Source organism: Crocodylus siamensis, chromosome 9, assembly GCF_052110815.1.
Source record: "Crocodylus siamensis isolate JL-2025a chromosome 9, ASM5211081v1, whole genome shotgun sequence".
In the NCBI taxonomy this organism is placed as follows: domain Eukaryota; kingdom Metazoa; phylum Chordata; order Crocodylia; family Crocodylidae; genus Crocodylus; species Crocodylus siamensis.
The window spans coordinates 38,323,919-38,348,921 of record NC_143403.1 but is presented as its reverse complement, the minus strand read 5'-3'; the positions used below and the strand labels follow the sequence as shown (position 1 = coordinate 38,348,921).

At 51.2% G+C, this 25,003-nt stretch overlaps 1 protein-coding gene across 3 annotated transcripts in view; it reads left to right on the top strand.

Annotated features, from left to right (window-relative positions):
* The first annotated feature begins 8,092 nt into the window (after positions 1–8,092).
* SLC38A7 (solute carrier family 38 member 7) overlaps positions 8,093–25,003 on the top strand; it is a 29,814-nt gene continuing 12,903 nt past the window's right edge. The window contains exons 1-6 of one of the 3 annotated variants that reach the window (XM_090062401.1): positions 8,093–8,248; positions 10,115–10,312; positions 12,411–12,888; positions 13,073–13,271; positions 13,684–13,828; positions 14,668–14,766. In XM_090062401.1, the coding sequence (XP_089918527.1) occupies positions 12,622–12,888; positions 13,073–13,271; positions 13,684–13,828; positions 14,668–14,766 (710 nt within the window). In that variant the 5' untranslated portion in view covers positions 8,093–8,248; positions 10,115–10,312; positions 12,411–12,621. Of the gene's footprint in view, positions 8,257–10,114; positions 10,313–12,410; positions 12,889–13,072; positions 13,272–13,683; positions 13,829–14,667; positions 14,767–25,003 lie in introns of all 3 variants that reach the window. The other 2 variants (XM_090062402.1, XM_090062403.1) reach the window with 2 other exon arrangements.

Genomic DNA, 25,003 nt, shown 5'->3' with positions numbered 1-25,003 from the left:
GTGGATGCGGTCAGGAAGGCCAACCGTACCTTGTCATGCACCCACAGACGCATCTCAAGCAGGTCCAAGGAGGTGATCCTCCCCCTCTCTACAACACTGGTCAGGCCACAGTGGGAATACTGTGTCCAGTTCTGGGCACCGCACTTCAGGAGGGATGAGGACAACATGGAGAGGGTCCAGAGGAGGGCCACCTGCATGATCAGGGGGCAGCAGGGTAGGCCCTACAAGGACAGGCTAAGGGACCTGAACCTGTTCAGCCTCCACAAGAGAAAGCTGAGAGGGGATCTGGTGGCCAAGGGAGATTAGCAGGCAATGGGAAAGTCTCTGTTTCCCCGAGCACTAGCGGGAGTAACAAGGAATAATGGCATAAGTTGACTGAGAGTAGACTCAGTCTCAGGAGGTACTACTTCATGGTCAGGGTGGCTAGGATCTGGAACCAACTTCCAAGAGAAGTGGTGCTCGCTCCTACTCTTCAAAAGGAGGCTAGATAGACACCTTGCCAGGGTCGTTTGACCCCAGTACTTTCCTGCCATGGCAGGGGGTCGGACTTGATGATCTGCTCAGGTCCCTTCCAACCCTACCAGCCATGAAACTATGCCTTGATAGCAGCTTACTGCTACATCAGGTGTGTACATCAAGGACTCAGTGAACAACTGTTCACCAGGGCACCCTTGGGGAAAACCAGGAGTAATGGTTACAAACTCCTAAAAGACTGTTTCAGGCTCAACATTAGGAAAAACTTCTTCACAGTTATAGTGCCCAGACTGGAATAATCTCCCTCCAGAGGTGGTGCAATTGGCTACCCTGGAAATCTTCAAGAGAAGATTAGACTGACACCTTGCTGGGGTCTGTTAGATCCCAACTCCATGTGGCGCCCAACAACTAGGGAGATGACGATCCAATCATCATGGGTCCTGTTACTTATTAGCCAGAGCAGACAGGAGCAAACGCTACTTGCACACATTGCTCACAACAGCTTTACTTAGAATGGAGACAGCTTCGGGCAAGCTTCCTCACAAATACCCTATGAACATAGGGAGCAGCAACAAACAATAGTTTTACCCACATTTATATACTTCAGTTTATACTCATTAACAGTCATTCCACTTCTATGCCTCCTTTTGTTCTACCCATTTTTCCTCCCATCTCAAGCTCTGCCTCTGTTTACTGTTTACTTCATTAGCATAGAATTACCTATGTATTTCATTCATTGACATGTCTTTTTGCTATGAGTGCATGTCTAAGACCTTGACTCCTGCTCTTCAGTCAATGGGTGGACTTTGACCAAAACCTGGAAGCTTCTGGATGCTTCTTCACCCATCACCATTCACCTTTTTGCATATGTTCATCTTGGATTCTGTTACCAATTACATGTTGTTTTTCACATTCCAATCTGTTTTTCAGTCTCAGATTGTACCATCTTCCACATTCCTAAAAAGTCACCTCATTCACAGCGCACAGAATCACTTGCTGCTTTTTCCTCAGAAAAAATGGTTAACACAATAAAGATGGTTACTTAGCATAAGCAAATAACTGGCTTAGCTATCATTCTGCCTTGTGGTCAGCAGCTCTGCTAGGCCACAGGTTAAAGCCTTGTTCCAGCTGCAGATTCAGTGCTCCCCAAGATCTAAATATTGTCATCCTAACAGGGTCATCTGACCCCAATTGTCTTTCCTGCTTGGTGCAGGGGGGGCTGGACCCAATGATCTTCTGAGGTCCCTTCCAGCCTCACAATCTATGAAACATCTTCACCTGGAAACACAAAATCTGTATTGCTCTGCAGTTATGCACTATGTAAAGGCATAGCCCATGCTCTCAATGAAGAATGCTTTCTTGACCATTTTTGGCCCACAGATCTTCTTGCTTCTTCCGAAGGATGAACTACTCCAGCGATCAATTTGAGGGATATTTAGGGCACCATGAGTTATAAGCACCTAGGTTACTCCAACAGAAAACAGGACTATTTATCCACATATTAACTTATTCAAGCACCATACCCACAGCTGCAGCATTTCACAACTGATGGCCTAATTGGCTGACTTTTAGCCTTACAAAGTTTTTTGGACACCCCTCTGCGTACTTGCAAGCTAGCTGAACATGTTTTCTTATAACTTTTGCAACTGCCTCTTTCCAGGTGGTTCCCAGCCTTTTTAGATTCAAGGTGCCCCTCAGAAAATGCCAGTTCATGGCTTTCACTTGTTTTTTTGACTGCAGAAAAATAATAGAGCAATTTTTCTGTCGTGACAAAACTCAGAAAGACCACAGCAGGTCAGAATGTGTTTGACACTATCGATTCCTACTTGAAATCTCTGTTTTTTTCATGTCAGTCATGTGTTGTAGGTGTTTGCACACTTAATGCTAATGCTGTGTGACACCCTTTAAAAGATCTCATGGGATGCCAGTATGGCAGCGAACCCTGGTTTGAGAATCACTGCTCTAGCCTCTGACCTGACAGGTACAATTGCTTGCATTACTGTTATCTAAGACTCTGAATACATCCACTGATTTCCAGGTGAATGTTACAAGAAGTTGACTCTTTTTTTTGCTTTTGCACCTTGTAGCTATCTGCTTGGTAGCCTTTTAGGTGTTGCCAGCTGCATTATTTACTCCAACAATGAAGTTGGTGCATTTTGAAAATACTGTCCCTCATCTTTTAAAGCATAAGAGCTGGTTAGTGCATACCTCTCTGCTTTGACTGTTTGAAAGGTCTATACAGCTGCATTGCTACCTTAGCGAAGGTTCAGCATCTGTTGAGCTAGAATTACCAGAGGCTGTCCTTGCCTCATCTCTCTGGGCTTCCCCAATTCCTTTCTCTGCTTTTCTCTCTTGGCTTCATTCCTTTTTCCTCTCTAATTATATACGTTTTAATCAGATATAAGAAGAAATGTAATGCCACTTATTTAGCATTATTTGCTCATGCAATACTATCCTGGTTACCACTAGGTGTCACATGAGCTCTATCAACCTAAAATCACTTATCCACAGACTTACTGTATCTCTCTGTTTAGGAACTGCTGTGGTTGAAGAGTAAATATACAGGAATAAGCTAAGCCAATGTATAGTATCTACTTCTATACCGGTATGACTACATTTCCATTTGGACAGCATTTGCCACTTGTGTAAATCTCTGTGGCAGCAATCACCCCCTTACTTTAGCAAAAGGAGGAGGGAAGGCGCGGGGCTCCTGTTCTGCACATACCTCAGGAAGGCATGGGGGAGTGTGCCCCCCGGATCTGTGAGGGATGCTGCTGTGGGCTGGGGGCTATGCTGAGCTCTTCCTGGTGGGCATTGGACAGGGCTGTACTGCGCTTACTTCTGCCAGTGGCAGCACTAGGAGGGGGCTACAAGGGAGCTGCAGCCATCCAAAATTCACCCAGCCCCCCAACCCCTCTCCCAGCACAACTACCATACACCCTGAGCTCAGTGCAGCCTGGCCCAGCCCCCACCAGGAAGAGCTCAGCGTAGCGCCCAGCTCCAGGTCTCAGTAGCATCCCGCCCCACCCTGTGTAGATCCAGGGGCACACATCCCCCATGCCCTCCCAGGATTCATAGATGTAGGGTTGGAAGGGGCCTTGTAGATCTTCTAGTCTGACCCCCTGCCGTGGGCAGGAGAGAAAACGGCTCAAATGACCCCAGCCATGTAAATGTTGAGCCTCCTCTTAAAGACCCCCAGGGTAGGAGCCATAACCATTTCCCTTGGAAGTTGGTTCCAGATCCTAGCCGCCCTGTGAAGTAGTGCCTTCTAATGTCTAGTCTAAATCTACTCTCTAGCACCTTATGGCCATTATTCCTTTGTACTCCGGGAGGCACTTGGGGGAACAAGTTCTCTCCTAAACCCCGCTGGTCCCCCCTAGTAAGTTTACAGATGGCCACCAGGTCCCCCCTGTCTTCTCTTGCAAAGGCTGAACAGGTTTAGGTCCCATAGCCTTTCCTCGTAGGGTCTGCCCTGCTGTTCCCAGATCACGTGGCTCTCCTTTGGACCCTCTCAATGCTGTCCACATCCCTCCTGAAGTGCGGCGTCCAGAACTGGACATAGTACTCCAGCTGCAGCCTGACCAGTGTTGCACAGAGGGGGAGGATCACCTCCTTGGCCCTGCTTGTGATGCATCTGTGGATACAGGACAAGGTAGAGTTAGCCCTACTAACCGTGTTCTTGCATTGTTGGCCCATGTTCATCTTGGAGTCGATAAGGAATCCAAGATCTCTTTCTGCCACCGTGCTTTCGAGAAGAGAGTTCCCCAGCCTGTAGGTATGCTGCTGGTTCCTACTGCCCATGTGCAGCACCCTGCAGTTGCTAGTATTGAATCCCATCCTATTTTCATTTGCCCACCTCTGTAACCTGTCCAGGTCCTGCTGTAATCTGTCCTTCCCTTCTAGTGTGCCCACCTCACCCCAAATCTTGGTTTCATCTGAGAATTTACACAGGCTGCTCTTCACCCCATCATCCTAGTCACTAATAAAGAAATTGAACAGTGTGGACCCATGGACCGAGCCCTGGGGGACCCCACTGCCCACTTCCCTCCAGGTCGAAAATGACCTGTCCACCACCACTCTCTGAGTACGACCCCTCAGCCAATTTGCAATCCATCTGACTGTGTAGGCATCAATGCCACAGTCACCCAGCTTTTTAATGAGAATGGGGTGGGAGACAGTGTCAAAGGCCTTTCTGAAGTCCATAAAGACTACATCCACCATTACACCTACGTCCAGTGATTTTGTGACCTGATTGTAGAAGACAATCAGGTTGGTTTGACAGGACCTGCCCCTAATGAAACCATGCTGGTTGCCCTTGAGCATCATCCCCGCTGCTGGCTCATCACAGATGTGCTCCTTGATAATCTTCTCAAAGAGATTCCCCAGGATTGAAGTAAGACTAACAGGCTTATAGTTGCTCGGGTCCTCCCTCTTCTCTTTTTTAAAGATGGGGACCACATTGGCCCTCTTCCAGTTGTCCAGCACCTGGCCAAAGCACCACGAGTGCTCATAAAGCCGTGCCAGGGGCCCCATGATAACTCCTGCCAATTCCCTCAGCACCCTGGGGTGGAGAGCATCTGGACCTGCTGATTTGAACACATCCAGCCCCTCCAGAAGTTCTCTAACCCAGTCATCCCTGACCCTAGACTTGACAGAGCTTCTCCTGAGTCTGTCCTGAATCTCAGTAGGGGAGTCCCGGTCCCTGCACAAGAAAATAGAGGCAAAGAAATTGTTAAAGAGGTCTGCTTTCTCCTCTGGTGTGACCACCAGATTGCCAAGCATATCCTGCAGGGGCCCCACATTACCCGGGGCCTTCTTCATGTTCCCTATGTATTTAAAAAAGGACTTTTTGTTATCCTTGATGCTAGCCCTAGTTCCATATCTGCCTTAGCTTTCCTAACAGCCCCCTTACAGCCCTGAGCTATCCTCTTTGGTGATAGCCCCTCCCTTCCACTGGGTATACACCTCCTTTTTGGCGATCAGGCATTCACAAATGCCCTTGGTGAGCCAGGGGGCCTTTTGGGCACTCTTGCCCCCTTTGCTTCTTGTTGGGATTGTCACCCCTTGGGCTCTGAGTATCATCTCCTTAAGGAACAACCACTCTTGGGCACCCAGTTCCCCTACTCTCCAAGACCCTAGTGCCTCCTCCACTAATCACCTCAGCTCATTGAAGTTGGCCCCCTTAAAGTCTAAGGCTACTGCCTTGCTGCAGGCCCTTGACACTCTGTGCTGGATGGTGAATTTCAGCAAGTGATGATCGCTATTGTCCAGGTGGTCAAGGACCTGGAGTCCCCTCACCAGGTCATCACCTGTGCCCAGGACCAGGTCTAGCAGGGCATTCCCCCTAGTAGGACCATGCACCTCTTGGGTTAAGTGGAGGTCCTGTATCTCAGCCAGGAACCTCCATGAGCAGGCAGACCTGGCTGACTGCTCCTCCCAGCAGATGTTCGGGTAATTTAGATCACCCGTGACAACTATATCCCTTGCCTTAAGTGCCTCCATAAGCTGACCCAAGAATTAATAGTCCAGCTCTTCACCTTGGTTGGGTGGTTTGTAGTAGACCCCCACTGTTAAGTCCCTTTCCCCACGACCCCCCTGTATCCCGACCCAGAGCACTTCAGCCTGTCCGTCCTGACCCCATCCTGCTGGTTGATGATGTGTATTGCTCTTTGATGTAGAGCGCCACACCCCCACCTTTCCTCCCTGTTCTATCCCACCTGTATAGCCTATAGCCCTTAATGTTGATCGCCCAGTCATGGGATGAATCCCACCAGGTTTGTGTGAGCCCTACTATATCCAAGGATGTGTGTAGGGAGGGAGCTGCCTCCCACCCTACGGATGAGCCACTCGCAGCTCCATCCCACACCCCGCCCTGCCGCAGCTGAGCAGCACCTGCCCCAGCCCCATTCACTTCCTCACCCTGGGGGTCTTGATCTGCACCCCCCCCCATGCCCCTTCCCCCACACCAGACTTACCAGCCAGATACTGGTCTCCAAGCAGCCAGGATGTGCTCCTGGCCTCGTGCATGGTGCAGCTGTGCACATTCATGGGGCATTTATCTGCTACATTATTGGCCATATCAGGCAAAAAACCCCCCAAACATTTCCAATACTTTCAATTTTCCCTATATCAGTGCCAATCCAATATGGGACCGATGTATCGGTGCACCTCTACTAGGAACTTCAGGGGAAGCCACCATTGCAATGTTTGTGAAATCCAGTCCCTGCATTTACAAGGGCACTTTTCAGGGATGGGCTGTTAGAGATACATGGAGAGAGAATATCACAGCCACTCCTGGAACACAGGCAAAACTATACAGAGGGTTTGTAGCCATGGCTGAATGAACTTGCAGGGTCAGGACTCCAGTAAAACAGGCTGAGAGATGGATGAAAACCAACAGGATGCCTGGAGAATAAGATGACAAAGTTCTTTCTCAAGGCCACTGAAACTGAATAGCGCAGGGCCTGGTTTTCTAGGATTCTGCTTCTATTGTTCAGATTAGTATGATGCAAGTGTAGAACAGCATCAGCTGGGTGCAGTGTAATTTACAGTCACAATTTGTGCTAGTATAGGAAGGAATCTGGCTCAGGGATGACAGAGCACCAAGGAGTAGCACCAAGGCACGAGAGCTGCTAAATTCTTGAATTTGGTATTGAAATGAATGAGAAATACAGACACTCAGGGCTCTACTTGCCAAACCCCAAAGGTCACTGTATGGAAGCCCAGGGAAGCACAATTAAAATTGGTACATTTGCAGAACCCAGCTTTTTGTTTAGAAAAATATTTCCCCTCCATTATCCTGCATTTGGGCTCAAGCCAGGTTTCCTACCTGCTCCCCACCTCCTCTGCCAAACTTCATTCACTGACTGATCTGAACATGATGTTTCCAATGAGTCGCTTGGCTTCAAATAACCAGCAGAATTCTGAAAAGAGGGATGCAGGTGGGGAGGAGCATCATCACATATACCACAATGCATAGGTTTTTTCCAGGTACCATGAATAAGGCGCTTTACTGACATGCTGGGGGCCTCGGGATGGATTATCCAGTTTAATGTGGAAGCCACAACACAAAGAAGCTGGAACCAGCTCAAAACAATCTTCAGGGCTGGGAAACAAGGGCTTCCTGACCATGAGCAGCTAACAGACCACAACTGTCTGTAGAACAAAGGGTGCCTTGATTGGTGGAGCATCAAGACCAGTAAAAAGGAGAAGCTCGCTGAGGAATGAAGAGTTTGGAAGGGATCAGGGGAAGCCTATTGAGCCCTGAAATCAACGGATTCACTCCTTCAGCGCTGCCTGACTAGCCATGGTGTTGTCACTCCCGGGCAATTTAAGCTTTGGCTGGATCCGCCCCGGTCTCTCGCGTCTCCCATCTGCAGGATCACACATTACAGGAAAGCAGGGCTGGAAGGGGCCTCGCAAGGCCTAGCCCAGGCCCTGCTCACGGCAGGTGCATCCTTAACTAAACTAGCCGTCCCTGCCCAGCCTGCTCTCGAGCGTGTCGCAGGGCTGGGCTGTGGGACGCGGAGCAGACGCAGGCGGCGCGGCAAGAGCTCTAGAGCCCACTGCTGCCCCCGCGCGGGGGGGCGGGGCGGGACTACGCTCCCCAGCCTGCAGCGCGCGGGGCCGAGCCGCCGGGACCACGTGAGGCTCCAGCGGCTGCTGAAAAAGCCGGCGCCGGTGTAGGAGGCTGTTGTGGGGGTTTGGCTCCGGCTTTGTCCTGACGATCGGCGGAGCCCTCCGGCCCCGGGGTATCGGGGCATCGGTCCTAGAGGTACTGCGGTCAGTGCTCGCTCTACTCTCCCCGGACTGCAGGGTCCCAGCTCCGCGGGGCGCGCGCGGCTGCCGAAGGGGCAGGGCCGCTGGCAGGGGGTGTCCCGGGCAGCAGCAGGCCTGCCTGGGCGGGGGTGAAGGGCCTTGCGCTCCCCTTCGGCCGGGCTGTGTCCTGTCGCCCAGCTCAGCCCAGCGAGGGGCCCCCGGGGCGGAGTCCTGGGCTAAGGGCAGGCCCGTGACAGCAGCTGCTCTCGGGGATCCTTTGCTGAGACGAGGCCCACGGTGCCTCTGGCCTGGCTCCCAGCCTGAGGAGTGGTTCTACCCTTCTTTGGAGCAGGACCCATTTGTAAACATCCATGACCAGTCCTGACCCAGTGGCCCTCACTCCTTTAAAGGAGAATCCATTTCTGAAATTTGTTGGCAATCCTTTCATACATTCTTGCAACCCACCTCTGGGTCACAACCCACAGGTTGAGAAGTGCTAAGAGACCAATGCAGCGTGCTTCAGAGGGAAGGCTGAGCCCATCTAGTGCACCAGGCAGGCTAAGCCATGTTCTGTTTAAGGATTTCCCAGGCTTCTGGGCTCTTGTGCCCTATTTCTGCTACATGTATCAGGGTGATTTTTTTAAGTTTTCCTCAGAGGCATTGGGTGTTGGTGGCAGCCAAGCATGGGGACTTGTGCCAGTGCTGCTGCGGGGACCAAACCTGGAAGTTCCTGGCTACAGGGGCTTGTCTTTCTGCTCAGGGTCTGACCAATTGCCAGATTTGGAGTCGGGAAGGAATTCTACCCTATGGTCAGATTGGTACAGACCGTGGGGGCTTTTGCCTTCCTCTCATGAGGGTCATGGCCCTCTACTCAGCATCTCTTGAGCATTTATTGATGACATTTCATAGAAGTAGGATGTTGGCTGCCACAGTTCTGCTTTACTTGTGGCAGGTTAGGGTGTTAGGTCTATGTCATATCAGGGTTGATGGTTGTCTGATGTAGAGTTTAGATTATGGTTTGTATGGGATGGTTTGGATAGGGATGATCCTACTTCAGGCAGGGGGCTGGACTAGATGACCTCTGTAGGTCCCTTCCAGCCCAAATTCTATAGGATTCTGTGAGTTTAGACTGCATCAGATGCTGTATTTTGAGGGTTTATATCACACACAACTAGTGTGGTTGAGATGGAGAACATGTTCCCTTACCATCATGATCCTCCCATCTGTTAGCATGCCCTCTGTAGTGCATCAGTCGGCTGAATTCAGAGTTCAGGTGTCCACCCAGGGCTTTTATACAGTTTAGCTTACCTGAGCATTCCTGTCTGTAACCAATCACCTGGCTCAGACATGATGTCTCCTCTGAAGAATTGGGTATCATTAGCAGGGTGAATGGAGACATGCTTCCAGCCAGTTTATTTGATGACTGTGCTCTATTTTCTTTAACCCTGTGTTGTAATCCTGATGGTGTACAGTTAAATTCTCTTACTGGGTTGCATTTGGAGTTGGGCCCTGGATTTAGGCCTGTTAATGCTTTGGGTTGAGTTGATGATGCACAACAGAGTAAACCTCAATCTACTCCCTCATTTCTTTGTTTTCCCTTTTCCAGATCAGAATTAAAACAAGCTTAATTAGATGAGTGCACCATAGAGCTGTCTCTGGCACCACTTGGTGTCATTACTGTCTTGAGGTGGAAGGAATAGAGTATCAATGATGTCTTACCTTAGAACAGTGGTTTTCAACCTTTTTTCATTTGTGGACCCCTAAACACTTTTCAGTGGAGGTGCAGACCCCTTTGGAAATTTCAAATGGAGTTGTGGACCCTAGTGAATTGTAAGTGGTGGGTATTTACATACTTTTGATTGATCATGATAATCTTTTGCAGATCTCTTGGATGTAGTCTGCGGACTCCCAGGGGTGTGAGGACCACAGGTTGAAAGCCGCTGCCTAAGAGAATTAACCTAGGCGTTGTGCATAGCAAGACAGATGAGGACATCAACCTGAAGTCCCTTGTGAAGCTCTACCTCTTCCTGTAATGAGGAAACACAGTCTAACTTCATAATTTGGGGAACCCGTCCACACTGTGAGTGTATGAGCTGTTTCTGAATAGCTGTCTAAATATCTGGACATTAACCTTTAGGATCAAAAATTGTGTGAGAGGGTTTGGATTTATGCCTTTTTGCTTAGCAGTTATTTTTCTCTCTTTTTAACCTTCTGGAATTCCCTTCTTTCACATTTTTTTTGGAAATCACTTGGAAAGACCCACAGCACTGGAATGTATACGTGTGCTAGTCTGTGAGTCAGGGGTTGAGAAGTTAATTTTCTCATAGAGATATCTTTCCTCTCAGCTGCTTGTCAAGAATTTGATTTAAAGATATTAACAAAATCCACAAAGACTCATACCGCTCCCACACCACTACGTCTCTTTTTTTTTTTTTTAAATCAAGTTTTGCTTTCACAATGCTTTCAGTGGAAGAGTGTCTGAGAAAAACAGGAAAGAGAAGGGGCCTGTCTTCTAAGGGTAGAGGACCAAGGAAATCTTCTCACCGCCTCTGTTTTCTCTTTCTTTTTTGGGTGTCCCTTTTAAGCATTGATTATAGTTCATAGTAGCCTCTGGCAATGGGTCCCAACAGGGGTGTGGTTTTGAATGTCTCCTCTGGAGGAAGATCAGGAAACAGCTGTGGCTGAGGAGCTGTGGGATTGTACCAGGAAGGGCTGTGGTAAGTGTGAACTCCAGCCACAGCCTTTTGCACTGCTTGGCTGAAAGGATCAGCCTGTGCTCTGGAGCTGCCACTTGCACTGCCCAGCTGGAGAAGCTGGGTGTGGTGACACCTGGGGCAGGCAAGACCATCCTCCCCCCACCAAAAAAAAATATCCTTACCACAGGGGTCAGAGGAGTTTTTCCCAGAGCACAGAACTCCTTAGTTACCCTGCACCTGCCCGCTTTAGGTTTATCACAATATCCTAATACTGGCAGGAGCATGCTGCAGCACCATGGTTGAGAAGCATGAAGATGAGCAGAGGCAGCACAACAGTGGTTCTCAACCAGGGTGCAACGAGACTCAAAGAATTCATGGAGGGTGCCCTGACTCTAGAAAGGCTGAAAACACCTGATTTGTTGGGTAGTTTTATTAGATGTGTATCTGAGCCACGGAGGTCAGGACTTTTTATAAAACCTGGCTGATTTTTAGTGTTGGAGAAGGGAGTCACTTGTTATAAGCTCCAACTATTTGAAGAGGCCTATTTTTATAGCAGTTCTTTAAATTATGGTCTTTCATGCTTGTTCTTATCCCAAAGGTGTTTTGGTCAGGTTTTCTGAGATAGGTATGGGAATCTGTTGTTTGTTTCACCAGATAAATGTTCCCTCTGGTCTGACTGGTCATTCCAACTTCAAGTCTTTCCCTGAACTTTGCCCCACAGGAGCAGGCAAACTCTTGCAGCAGTTGCAGAAATTTGGGCTGGAAATAAGGAAGTTGATTTTGAAACGCAGTTTTGTTTGTGTCAGCATCAGGTCTGTGATAAGGCACCAACTGCAAAGCCTTGGAGACTGAAACTGTTAATCCACAGAATAATTGCAGTGCAAGCTGTCTCCTGTGTTCATGGTGCCTCAGCACTGACTGACAGTCGTCTCCCTCTGTCAATTCAATCTACTAGGACAACTCTTGTGGCTTGCACAACATGGACTTCTGGGACATGAGCTGAGACCCACTAGACTTGTCTCACATAAGCCAGTTATAGCAGTGCTGGGTTTCTTGGCTCAGGCAACAGAGGCTCCTACTTTAAGATCCAGTGGTCCCAGGTTTGTTCCCTGCTGCTGGCTGCCCACCCATGAGTGTAGTGCAGAGATTTCCCAACCACCCGGCTGTGAAGGGTTGGCTGCCGGGTTGTGGCATCAGCTTTAGGCGGCAACAGCTCTGCCTTCAGCTCAGCTCCCCACGTCCGTGCTGCCCCCAGCTGCATCCCCCTGCCTGGCCCAGCCCGGCCCTGTGGCCCCTCACTGCTGCTGGTTCATGGTATAAAAAAGGTTGGGAATCACTAGTGTAGTGTTCCATTTTAGTGAAGGGTGTAGTTGTGTAGAGGCTGATGGTGTACTAGGGCAGTCTGGGTCTTGGGGCCAGCTCTGCCTGGCATGACTTTCATATGCACTAGGTAGTGATGCTGTCCCCTTTGTCCTCTTCTAGGTGCAGTGAAGTGGTCTGTGCCTGGTGCCCCCCAAATGGTGCCCATAACAGGAGAATGAACCTGACTGCCTTGTAACTCCTGGGACGCTGGACCCTGACTGGAGTCAGCAGTGTGGAGTGGTGCTTGTTCTGACTGCAGGCTTGGCACAGTGCTGAAGAGACACAGAAGGGTGTTAGTGCTGTGCTGACTGGCCACTGCACAGCAAGGGAAATGGCTCAGTACAATGTGGGGATCAACAGCGAGTTCAGAGATTGGGAGTGGAGTGCAGATGCTGGGGAGCGGGCAAGGCTGCTGCAGAGCCCCAGTGTGGAGACTGTGCCCAAAAGCAGTGAGGGGCAGGAACATGGCACAGGGGCCACGTCTACGCTGGGAGCCATCTTCATTGTGGTGAACGCTGCTCTGGGGGCCGGGTTGCTCAACTTTCCTGCAGCCTTCAGCACAGCAGGTGGAGTGGCAGCAGGGATCACGCTGCAGATGGTAAGAGGAGCTGCATGGGGGGATATGGGCACCTCTACAATAGAGAGACTGGATCTTGTGGAAGACACGTTAGAATATGGTCTTTCTTGCCAGCCCTGGGCCCTGTCATGGTGCCTCAGCCTGGGAGGGATGGGTGACAGGGGCTCTGGTATCTAGTACTCTGACTGTTCCTGTCTTCCCCCAGTGCATGCTGGTTTTCATCATTGGAGGTCTGGTCATCCTGGCCTACTGCTCACAGGCCAGCAATGAGCGGACATACCAGGAGGTGGTGTGGGCTGTGTGTGGCAAGGTCGCTGGTGTGCTCTGTGAGGTTGCCATTGCTGTCTATACCTTTGGTACCTGCATTGCCTTCCTTATCATCATCGGGGACCAGCAGGACAAGAGTAAGTGCCTGGGGCTTGCTGTGCCTGTCTCTGGGAATGGGGTCCTTGTGAGTGAGAATGAGAGGGCTTGTATCCCCCTGTAGTAGCTGGGCCCTGCTGTCCGTGAGGACTGGGCTGAGGAGATGTCTCAGCATCGGTCTGTATCTCCACTTGCCTGAGTGTAGTGATAGTGCTGCACAGAATTGATTTCTGTGGCCCATCTCAACCACCATGAAAGCTCACAGTAGATGTATCCATGATGGGCCCCAGGAGTTTACATTTCCTGTCCAAGCTGCTTTTCTTCCACCAAGCCCAGCCTGGACTGAGATCTCCTTTCCCTGCCCTCCAGACACAAAGAAGATGGTCCACACAACTTGGCATTGTCCTTAGCTGTTCCCTGACTGCTTGATTCTGTCCTTGTCTCCTCACCTAGTCGTTGCTGCATTGGTGACGGATCCAGAGGGGGCAGACAATAGCCACTGGTACACAGATCGCAAGTTCACCATCAGCATCACTGCCTTCCTGCTGATTCTGCCCCTCTCCATCCCAAAGGAGATTGGCTTCCAGAAATATGCCAGGTGGGTGGGGAGAGCTAGACTAGGATTGATGTATGAGAGGATGCAAAGGGAATAGGAACCAGGTGTGTCAGACTTGGAGCCTGTGACCAGCGTGTCCACAAGTGCTCTCAGAGGCAGTGATCTAATGAGTAGGGCACTGACTTGGAACTGGGGAGAGCAGGGTTCTATTCCCAGCTTTGCTAGTAACCTCTGTGACCTTGGGCTGATCCCTTCTCCTCTGTCTTACTTTCCTCACTTGTAAAATGGGGACATTAAAGTGCTTTGAGATCCTTAGATGAAAAGTACTGAATAACTTCTTTCTCTGGAGCAGTATATCACAAATGTTCCTCTGTCCAGCTTACAGATTGGGGGCTGTAGCTTTCAAGTGCCTTCTGATATTTCTGGAGATGAAGACAGTCCAATAGGAAAAAGGACAAGGAGGAATCATAAGACATTAGTAATCTCTTAGTCCTGTCACTGTCTAAAGAGTTGATGAAAGGAGTATTGATATATACTGGTGGCTGGTGAGCTAACTGCCTCTCTGTCAGAACAGGGCTAGAGACTAGAGATACTCCAGCTAGGAGAAGTGGTCTGCTTAGACACACTGCCACCAGTGCAGCTGGACTGGTGGTCATTGTTACTGGAGACTTAAAGTGATAATGGCCATAGTGAGAAAATTAGATGGATCATTGTGTGGTATTGGAACTGTAGTAATTTCCTTCAGGTCCTAGAGAGAGCCATGGGGATGTACTAGGGAGAGGGAGGAGCTATTGGTCAATGTCCTTCTTCAGGCTCAGGGGATCTGGACAGGTTCTGAGGAGCTGAGGGGGCAGCCCTGTGATGTATTGTCTGTCTTGCAGCTCCCTCAGTGTGATTGGGACCTGGTATGTCACAGCTGTTGTCATCTTCAAATACATCTGGCCGGACAAGGAGATCAAGCCAGGGCAGATTCCCACAAGGTATGCAAGAGTGGGCTAATGCGGGCTCGTTTAGTAACTGGAGAACACCCATGCTTCAGAATGGGGTCATGTTGATTCACATGTTCAGTTTGGGAGGTAAAAGGCTGGATGTCTCCCTAGATCTCACCCAGAGCAGCTGGCTGTGGTTAGCAGTGAAGTAGTCTATTCTGCAGTGTATTTAACTGTCATGGGTTAGCTCCACAATTCTTTTCTGTTGAGTTCATGGGTCTCCAAGAGCTGATTGCTAGGACTGCCTGCAGACTTTGACAAATAGTGGTGCTTGGGCTTTGGTCATTTCTAAAGAGTTTGCCTTATGACCATAGAGGATGGAACCATTTTTATTAGTGTGTCAATTTATTGTTTGACTAAAGCTTCTTTGCTTTAATCCCTCTGTCACGTAGTCACGTAAGTGCCCCGTGACTGTGAGGGTGATTGGCAGAGCTGCCAATCACCCAGGCAGCTCAGGTGCTGGTTACCAGGGCAACCAGGTGAGTCACGTGGCCAGAAGGGGGCAGGGCCAGGCCTTTATAAACAGCTTAGGCCGGAGCCTGCCTCACAGTTCCCTTCTGGCTGCCGCAGGAGCAGGAGCTCTGCGGCTGAGCTGAGTGGCCTGAGTTAGTGGTCGCAGCCTTACCACACTAACCGGCCGCGATGATGCGGGGAACAAGATCGCCCTGAAGGGAAGTAGGACTGAGAGCCCTGGCGGGGCTTGGAGTTATGGTTAGGCGTACGGAGCCTCTGTGTTTCTGTTGCAGCCAGATGGCTTGAGTTTAAGTTACAGTTTGCACCGGAGGACCGGGTGAGGCTATAGGGGAGCGAAGAGGCCTCATGGGGGCTCCCCAGCAGCTTGGGGGTTCCCGGTGCCCAGTAGGGGCACAGTGCCAGTGGGGCACTATTGTCGGTGCCAGGGAGGCGCGGTATACGGGTTGCAGACCCCAGCCCATAAGGGTGGTGTTTTGCCCAGTCGGGCAGCTGGACCCAGAGAAGGGTCAAGGGGACAGGCACGGCAGCGAGCGCCTGTGCCCCTAGCGCGAGGCGCGTGGTGTCAGCCCTAGAGAGGGCAAGGCCCCAGAGCAGGGCAGAGGCAGAGCGTGAGGCGCGCGGTGTCAGCCCTAGAGAGGGCAAGGCCCCAGAGCAGGGCAGAGACAGAGCGCGAGGTGCGGTGTCAGCCCTAGAGAGGGCAAGGCTCCAGAGCGGGGCAGAGGCAGAGCGCGAGGCGCGCGGCGTGTCAGCCCTAGAGAGGGCAGGGCAGAGGCAGAGCGCGAGGCGCGCGGCGTGTCAGCCCTAGAGAGGGCAGGGCAGAGGCAGAGCGCGAGGCGCGCGGCGTGTCAGCCCTAGAGAGGGCAGGGCAGAGGCAGAGCGCGAGGCGCGCGGCGTGTCAGCCCTAGAGAGGGCAGGGCAGAGGCAGAGCGCGAGGCGCGCGGCGTGTCAGCCCTAGAGAGGGCAGGGCCCAGAGCGGGGCAGAGGCAGAGCGCGAGGCGCGGTATCAGCCCTAGAGAGGGCAAGGCCCCAGAGCAGGGCGGAACAAGCGGGGTAGCGAGCCAGGCCCAAGGGCGCCGGGAGTAGGGCGGCGATAGCGAGCCAGGCCCAAGGGCGCCGGGAGTAGGGCGGCGATAGCAAGCCAGGCCCAGGGGGAGCCAGCTATTAGCTGGACGCCGGCGAGAACCCGGCCCAGGGGGCGCCGGTAGTAGGCGGCGCTAGCGAGCCGGACCCAGGGGGTGCCAGGGATTAGCTGGACGCCAGCAAGACAGGCCCAAGGTGCAGGGAGCGGGCTGGAGATAGGAGCCCGGCCCAAGGGGGCGCCAGGTGGGCGAGGAGCCCAGGGTGCCGGAGAGAGAGAATGGGGCACCCGAGGGGCGAGGGACTGTACAAACATTCCCCAGAACAGCTGCGAGGCTTGGGGTGTGCTAAAAGGGAGGTTTGGAGGCACGCATAGCCCTTAAGGCGGGACACATATAGATACCCCATTCTGGAGTAGGGACAGGAACACCAGTACCATCCACTAAGGAAACAGGCAGCCTCCCATATTACTTATTGGTCATCAAAGTCATGGCGGGCGAGATTCTGAGGGTGCTACGTTCACCCTAACGTGATGGTAGGGGGCGCTAGGGAGTTCACGGCCGCCGCTAGGCCCCGCTCCCTCACACCCTCTTAGAGAAAATAAAACAGCTATTTGTGTATAAATATGAATTTGAACTATGTGAAAGGTGTCTCTGCTCAGGCATGGACAGGGAGACGTGAAAGGGAATAATAAGAAACTGGAAAGAACTTTATTAATTTGTTTTCGATCTCCCAATATGTCTTTGCCTGGGAGATTGAAGCAAAAACAAGGACAGTCCCTGCCCTACACAGAAATGCTGGTCCAGTCTACTGCCCCAAGTGCTGTACCTAGCCCACTCCTGTTAAAGTTGCTGGCTTGATTGTATTTTCCTCCTTCAAAGCTTCTAGACAGTTCCAACTGAAGATTAGTTCTTATGTAATAAAGGGCGTGGTCTGTCTGTCTGCCTGTCCATAATGCTCTTGGAGCACTCTCATTAGTGAAACAACCGGTCAGAGTGTGAAGTGCTGCCGTGACGGTGGGTCAGAGCTGGGGGGTGAGGCCAACAGCGCTGGTCTCACCCCAACCCCTTCTGGCTCCATCCCCACCATCATGGCAGTAGTCTGCTGCCTCCAAGAAGCAGGACTGGGGGGCAAGGCCAGCAGCGGTGGAAGCTGTGATTGCTTAGAGTGCTGGCAGAGGGGGACGAAGGGAATGGCAGGACAAGCTTTCCCCCTGCTTCTGGGAAGTGGTGGCGGTGCAGGGTGGTGAGTGACAGTGCTCATCTTCCCCCCACCCCTTTCCCCCCAATCATTCTTGACAGGCAGTTTTCCAGTATTTCATAAATGGGTGGAAATGAGTCCTTGAACATTGCATGCCTGCCTTAGCTCCAACATTTCTCAAAACAAGAGGATAATCAGAATAAGATGTTGGTTTTCTTTTTAAAATCCCATAGTTTGTGAATCTTCAGGGCTAGTAAGATCTGTAGTGCCACATGTGGAAGCTGGTGTTCCTTATTGTTTAAAAAGAGACTTAACGGTGGGGGTCTACTACAGACCACCCAACAAAGGGGAGGAGCTAGACCAGGAATTCTTAAGTCAGCTCATGGAGGTAGTTAAGTCAAAGGCCGTGGTCATCACGGGTGACCTGAACTTTCCAGACATCTGCTGGGAAGAGCAGTCAACCAGGTCTGACCACTCACGTAGGTTCCTAGCCAAAATGCAGGACCTCCATCTAACCCAGGAGGTGCACACCCCCACCAGGGGAGATGCCTTGTTGGACCTGGTGCTGGCCACAGGTGACAACCTGGTGAGGGGGCTGTGGGTGGGTGCTCGACCGCCTGGGCGACAGCAATCATCGCTTGCTGGAATTCACCATCCAGGGCAAGGTGGCAAAGGCCTACAGCAAGGCAGCAGCCCTGGATTTCGGGAGGGTGGACTTCAATGAGCTAAGGAGAGTATCGGGGAAGCACTGAGGTCCTGGAGGGGAGGGGAGGAGAGGGGAGCCAGGTGTCCAAGAAGAGTGGTCGTTCCTTAAGGAGATGATCCTCCAAGCCCAAAGGGAAGTAATCGCAACACAAATCAAAGGGGGCAGGAGAGCGCAAAAGCACCCGAGAATGTCTCCTAGCTAAAAGGGATGGTCAGGAAGGCCAATGCGGAGATGGAACTGGGACTAGCTTCCTGGATCAAGGACAACAAGAAGTCCTTTTTTAAATACATAGGGGTCAAAAAAGAAGGTACCAGGTAATGTGGGTGGGGCCCCTGCAAGACACGCTAGGAAATTTGGTCATCACACCAGATGACAAAGCTAACCTATTTAATGACTTCTTTGCCTCTGTTTTCCTGAGCAGGGACCAGATCAGCCCCTCCCACTGGGCTCCCCTCAGGCCCCATGGGAGGCGCACCTAGGCCAAGGGTCAGTGAAGATCTTCCAGAGGGACTGGATGTATTTAAATCAGCTGGTCCTGACTATCCCCACCCCAGAGTGCTGAGGGAATTAGCTGAGCCATTGCGGGACCCTGGCACGACTTTACGAGCACTCATGGTGCTGTGGCATGGTGCCAGAGGACTGGAAGAGGGCCAGCGTGGTTCCCATCTTCAAAAAAGGGAGGAAGGAGGACCCAGGAAACTATAGGCCAGTTAGTCGTACCTCAATCCTGGGTAAGCTTTTTCAGAAAATTATCCTGGCACATGTCCACAAGGGGCCAGTGGGGGAGGTTATATTTAGGGGCAACCAACATGGGTTCATTAGAGTGTCAGACCAACCTGGTGGCCTTCTGTGACCAGGTCACAAAATCCTTAGATGCAGAGGTAGCAATGGACATGGTCTTTCTGGACTTTCGGAAGGCCTTTGACACTGTCTCTCACCCTGTTCTCATTAAAAAACTGGGGGATTAGTGTCGACACCCACACAGTCAAATGGGTTGCCAACTGGCTGGAGGGCCGCACCCAGAGAGTGGTGGTGGATGGGTCATTTTCAACCTGGAGGGATGTGGGCAGTGGGGTTCTGCAGGGCTCGGTCCTCGGGCCCGCACTGTTCAACATCTTCATCGGCAACTTGGACGAGGGGGTAAAAAGCACCCTGTTCATATTTGCAGATGACACTAAGACGTGGGGGGATGTGGGCATGCTAGAAGGAAGGAATAGGCTACAATCAGACCTACACGTTACAGGGGTGGGCAGATGAGAATAGGGTGGGATTCAACATTGACAAGTGCGAGGTGCTGTACCTGTGGAGGAAGAACCAACAGCATACCTACAGGCTGGGGAACTCCCTTCTCGTCAGCGCAGAGGCAGAAAAGAGTCTTGGAGTCAGCATTGATTACAAGATGAACATGGGCCAGCAGTGTGGGGATGCAGTCAGGAAGGCCAACCACACCTTGTCATGCACCCACAGACGCATATCGAGCAGGTCCAAGGAGGTGATACTACCCCTCTATGCGACACTGGTCAGACCACAGCTAGGGTACTGCGTCCAGTTCTGGGCGCCACACTTCAGGAGGGATGTGGACAACATGGAGAGGGTCCAGAGGAGGGCCACCCGCATGATCCGGGGGCAGCAGGGCAGGCCCTACAAGGACAGGCTATGGGACCTGAACCTGTTCAGCCTCCACAAGAGAAGGCTCAGGGGGGATCTAGTGGCCATTTACACGAGTCAGGTGGGAACAGCAGGCACTGGGGGAGTCCCTGTTCCCCCGAACAGTACCAGGAGTGACTAGAAATAACGGTCACAAACTGGCAGAGGGTAAATTCAGACTAGATATCAGGAGGCACCACTTCACTGTCAGGGCGGCTAGGATTGGGAACCAACTTCCAAGCGTAGTGGTGCTGGCTCCTACCTTGGGGGTCTTTAAGACAAGGCCAAACAATCACCTTGCTGGGGTCATATGACCCCAGTACTCTTTCCTGTCATGGCAGGGAGTCAGACTTGATGATCTCCTCAGGTCTCTACTAACTATGAAACTATGAAAAATTGTGTAGCAAACCCCCCAATTTTTTATTTTTTTTTATTTTATTTTAAAATGCTTTCCCTCCCCTTCCCCAACCATTTCTGACTTTTTCTCTCCCCTGCTGTTTCCTATAGATAAGTATAAGTAAGCTAAGATGTAGGATAAGCTTTAACATTTTATTTTAGGTAGTAAGTTTTATTTTTCTGTCCCCTCTTTGCAAATAAGTGCCCTGCTATTTTGACATAGATATCCACTCTTTTATAAGTGATAATTATTATGTTTGTATTGATATTTTTTTTATTACTGCTTTTATATTGTATGATTACTGTTTTAGGCATATATATGTAAGTTAGCATAAGTCATGTCAAGTTTCCCTCTTGTAATGTCAAACCTCCATCTTATCCCATACCCAGTTGTGTAACGTATGACTCATACTACCCCTCCTATGTAACATGGTTCTTGAATGAATAGGGATGAATGAGGGTGCTTGAGAGACAATGGCAATAGGTCTAAAAATAGCTCCCTCTGAATGACCAAACCATCAACACCAATACCTGGACCAATGACCCAGTCCTTGGAGCCATCCTCAGCATTCAAGAAACAAAAGATGAGGCAACCCACCATTGTCCAAGCTGCACATGCTTAGTAAGAATACCTGGAGCCCTCTGGAACAGGACTGACATTGCCTGGACAGGCCCTCCCCAAGGAGATCAGAGGTAGTCCGCCCCATAAAAAGGGGTCGTGAAGACTGACTCCTGGGAATGCCATTTCCATCTGGACCAGACCAGCTTCATGGCACGCTGCCTATCCACCCCAGACGCCCTGCTGGCGAACCCCCTCTGGACAACACCAAGCTGAAGAAGACCCTGACTGGCCATCGAGGACCCATTTTCAGCCTGGGATAGGTAGCTATCACCTGCATATTTCCTCCTCCAATCTGTACTCTTATCTCTCTCCTCCCAGACTTCAGCCCCTGCACCAAGCCTCTTTAGCCCCTGCTGCCATTGTCTCTGTGTGTACATGCCTAGATTGGTAGCATGTGTGCACACATCTGGTGGGGGTGCATGAACCTAGAGTGTGTGTATGTGCCTAGTGTGTGTGTATGCACTGAATTGATTTTTGAATGTGTGCATGTGCAATTGTACACCATGGCTTCCTGTCTAACAGCACAGTACTGAGATCCTGAGGGTTGGCGTGACCCCACAGGGTGTCAGTTGGACCTAAACATGGTTATTCAGAATACATAAAAACAGAAACTGATTACCAGGCATGTGAGCTTTCATAGTTTCATAGTTGGTAGGGTCAGAAGGGACCTGAGCAGGTCATCAAGTCCAACCCACTGCCATGGCAGGAAAGAGTACTGGGGTCAAACGACCCCAGCAAGGTATTCGTCTAGCCTAGTCTTAAAGACCCCCCAGGTAGGAGCCAGTACCACTTCGCTTGAAAGTTGGTTCCCAATCCTAGCCACCCTGACAGTGAAGTGGCTCCTTCTGATGTTTAGTCGGAATCTACCCTCTGCCAGCTTGTGACTGTTATTTCTAGTCACTCCTGGTAGTGCTCAGGGGAACAGGGATTCCCCTAAAGCCTGCTGGTCCCCTCTGACTAGTTTGTAACAGGTCACTAGATCCCCCCTCAACCTTCTCTTGTGGAGGCTGAACAGGTTCAGGTCCCATAGCCTGTCCTCGTAGGGCCTGCCCTGCTGCCCCCTGATCATGTGGTGGCCCTCCTCTAGACCCTCTCCATGTTGTCCACATCCCTCCTGAAGCGCGGCACCCAGAACTGGACACAGTACTCCAACTGTGACCTGACCAGTGTCGTATAGAGGGGTAGTATCACCTCCTTGGACCTGCTTGTGATGCATCTGTGGATGCATGACAAGGTGCGGTTGGCGTTCCTGACCGCACCTCCGCACTGTCGGCTCATATTCATTTTGGTATCAGTAATGATTCCAAGTTCCTTTTCTGCCCCTGCACTGATGAGAAGGGAGTTCCCCAGCCTGTAGGTATGCTGTTGGTTCTTCCTCCCCAGGTGTAGCACCTTGCACTTGTCAGTGCTGAATCCCATCCTATTCTCATAGCCTGTCCCATCCCCACTGTGATGCAAGACAGACTTGAGGGGAATGCCTCCAGACCTCAGGGTGTGGAGGACCGGGTTAGAGAGCTTCTGGAGGGGCTGGACGTGTTCAAGTCAACGGGTCCAGATGCTCTCCACCCCAGGGTGTTGAGGGAGCTGGGGTTATTATAGGGCCCTTGGCATGGCTTTACAAGTGCTCGTGGTGCTTGGGCCAGGTGCCAGATGATTGGAAGATCGCTAACGTGGTCCCCATCTTCAAAAAAGGGAAGAGAGAGGACCCGGCCAACTATAGGCCTGTCAGTCTTACCCCAATCGTAGGGAAACTCTTTGAGAAGATCCTCAAGGAGCACATCTGTGATGGGCCGGCTTTAGGGATGATGCTCAAGGGCAACCAGCACGGTTTCATTAGGGGCAGGTCATGTCAGACCAACCTGATTGCCTTTTATGATCAGGTCACAAAGGCAATGGATGCAGGTGTCACCGTGGTTGTAGTCTTTCTAGACTTCAGCAAGGCCTTTGACACTGTCTCCCACCCCATCCTCGTTAAAAAACTAGGCGACTGTGGCCTTGATGCCTACACAGCCAGATGGATTGCAGATTGGCTCAAGGGTCATACTCAGAGGGTGGTGGTGGATGGGTCATATTCAACCTAGTGGGAAGTGGGCAGCAGAGACCCCCAGGGCTCAGTCCTTGGGCCTGTGCTGTTCAATATCACCCCATCGTCCAAATCGATGATGAAGAAAAGCAACCTGTTTAAATTTGCTGATGATACCAAAATTTGGGGTGAGGTGGGAAGGAAAGATTGCAGCAAGACTTGGATAGGTTACAGGGGTGGGCTAACATAAACAGGATGCGTTTCAATACTGACAAGTGCAGGGTGCTGCACTTGGGCAGTAGAAACCAGCAGCACACTTATAGAATAGGAAACTCTCTTCTTGAGAGCACGGAGGCAGAAAGGGATCTTGGAGTAATTATTGACTCTAAGATGAACATGGGCCGACAATGCGAGGTCACGGCTGGCAGGGCTAACTGGACCTTGTCGTTCATCCACAGATGCATTTCAAGTAGAGCCAAGGAGGTGATCCTCTCCCTCTATACGACGCTGGTCAGGCCACAGCTGGAGTACTGTGTCCAGTTCTGTGCGCCCCACTTCAGGAGGGATGTGGACAACTTTGAGAGGGTCCAGAGGAGGGCCACTCGCATGATCTGGGGACAACAGGGCAGACCCTACAATGAAAGACTGCGGGACCTAAACCTGTTCAGCCTTTACAAGAGAAGGCTGAGGGGGGACCTGGTGACCGTCTATAAACTCACTAGGGGGGACCAGAAGGGTTTGGGAGAGACTCTGTTTCCCCTAGCGCCCCCTGGCATAACAAGGAATAATGGACACAAGTTACTGGAGAGTAGGTTTAGATTAGACATCCGCAAGAACTACTTCACAGTTTGGGCGGCTAGGATCTGGAACCAACTTCCAAGGGAAGTGGTGCTGGCTCCTACCCTGGGGCTCTTTAAGAAGAGGTTTGATGCCTGCCTGGCTGGACTCATTTGAGCCCAGTTTTTCTCCCGGCTAGGTCGGGGGTCGGACCTGAAGATCTATAAGGTCCCTTCCAAACCGACTTCTATGATTCTGTGGTTCTCATCCGCCCACCCCTGTAACATGTATAGGTCCGATTGTAGCCTATTCTCCCTTCTAGAGTGCCCACTTCCCCCCCCCCCCCACATCTTAGTGTCATCTGCAGATTTGAACAGGGTGCTTTTTACCCCCTTGTCCAAGCCACTGATGAAAATGTTGAACAGTGCGGGCCCAAGGACCGAGCCCTTAAGGACACCACTGCCCGCATCCCTCCAGGTTGAAAATGACCCATCCACCACCACTCTCTGGGTGTGGCCCTCCAGCCAGTTGGCGACCCATTTGACTGTGTGGGTGTCGACAACACAGTCACCTAGTTTTTTATTGAGAGTGGGGTGAGAGACCGTGTCGAAGACCTTCCTAAAGTCGAGAGACTACGTGCACCGCAACACCTGCATCTAAGGATTTTGTGACCTGGTCATAGAAAGCCACCAGGTTGGTCTGACAGGACCTGCCTCTAATGAACCCATGTTGGTTGCCCCTAAGCATAACCTCCCCTGCTGGCCCCTCGCAGACATGTGCCAGGATAATTCTCTCAAAAAGCTTCCCCAGGATCAAGGTAAGACTAACAGGGCTATAGTTTCCTGGGTCCTCCTTCTTCCCTTTTTTGAAAATAAGAACCACATTGGCCCTTTTCTAGTCCTTCGGCACATCACCAGAGCACCATGAGTGTTTGTAAAGCTGTGCCAGGGGTCCCACAATGACCTCCGCTAATTCCCTCAGCACTCTGGGGTGGAGATCCTCAGGACCAGCTGATTTAAATACATCCAGTCCCTCTGGAAGATCCTCACTGACCCTTGGCCTAGGTGCGCCTCCCCTGGGGCCTGAAGGGGTCCCAGTGAGGGGGCTGATCCGGTCCCTGCTCAGGAAAATGGAGGCAAAGAAATTGTTAAATAGGTTAGCTTTGTCGTCTGGTGTGACAACCAGATTTCCTAGCGTGTCTTGCAGAGGCCCCACATTACCTGGTACCTTCATTTTGCTGCATATGTATTTAAAAAAGGACTTCTTGTTGTCCTTGATCTGGGTAGCTAGTCCCAGTTCCATCCCC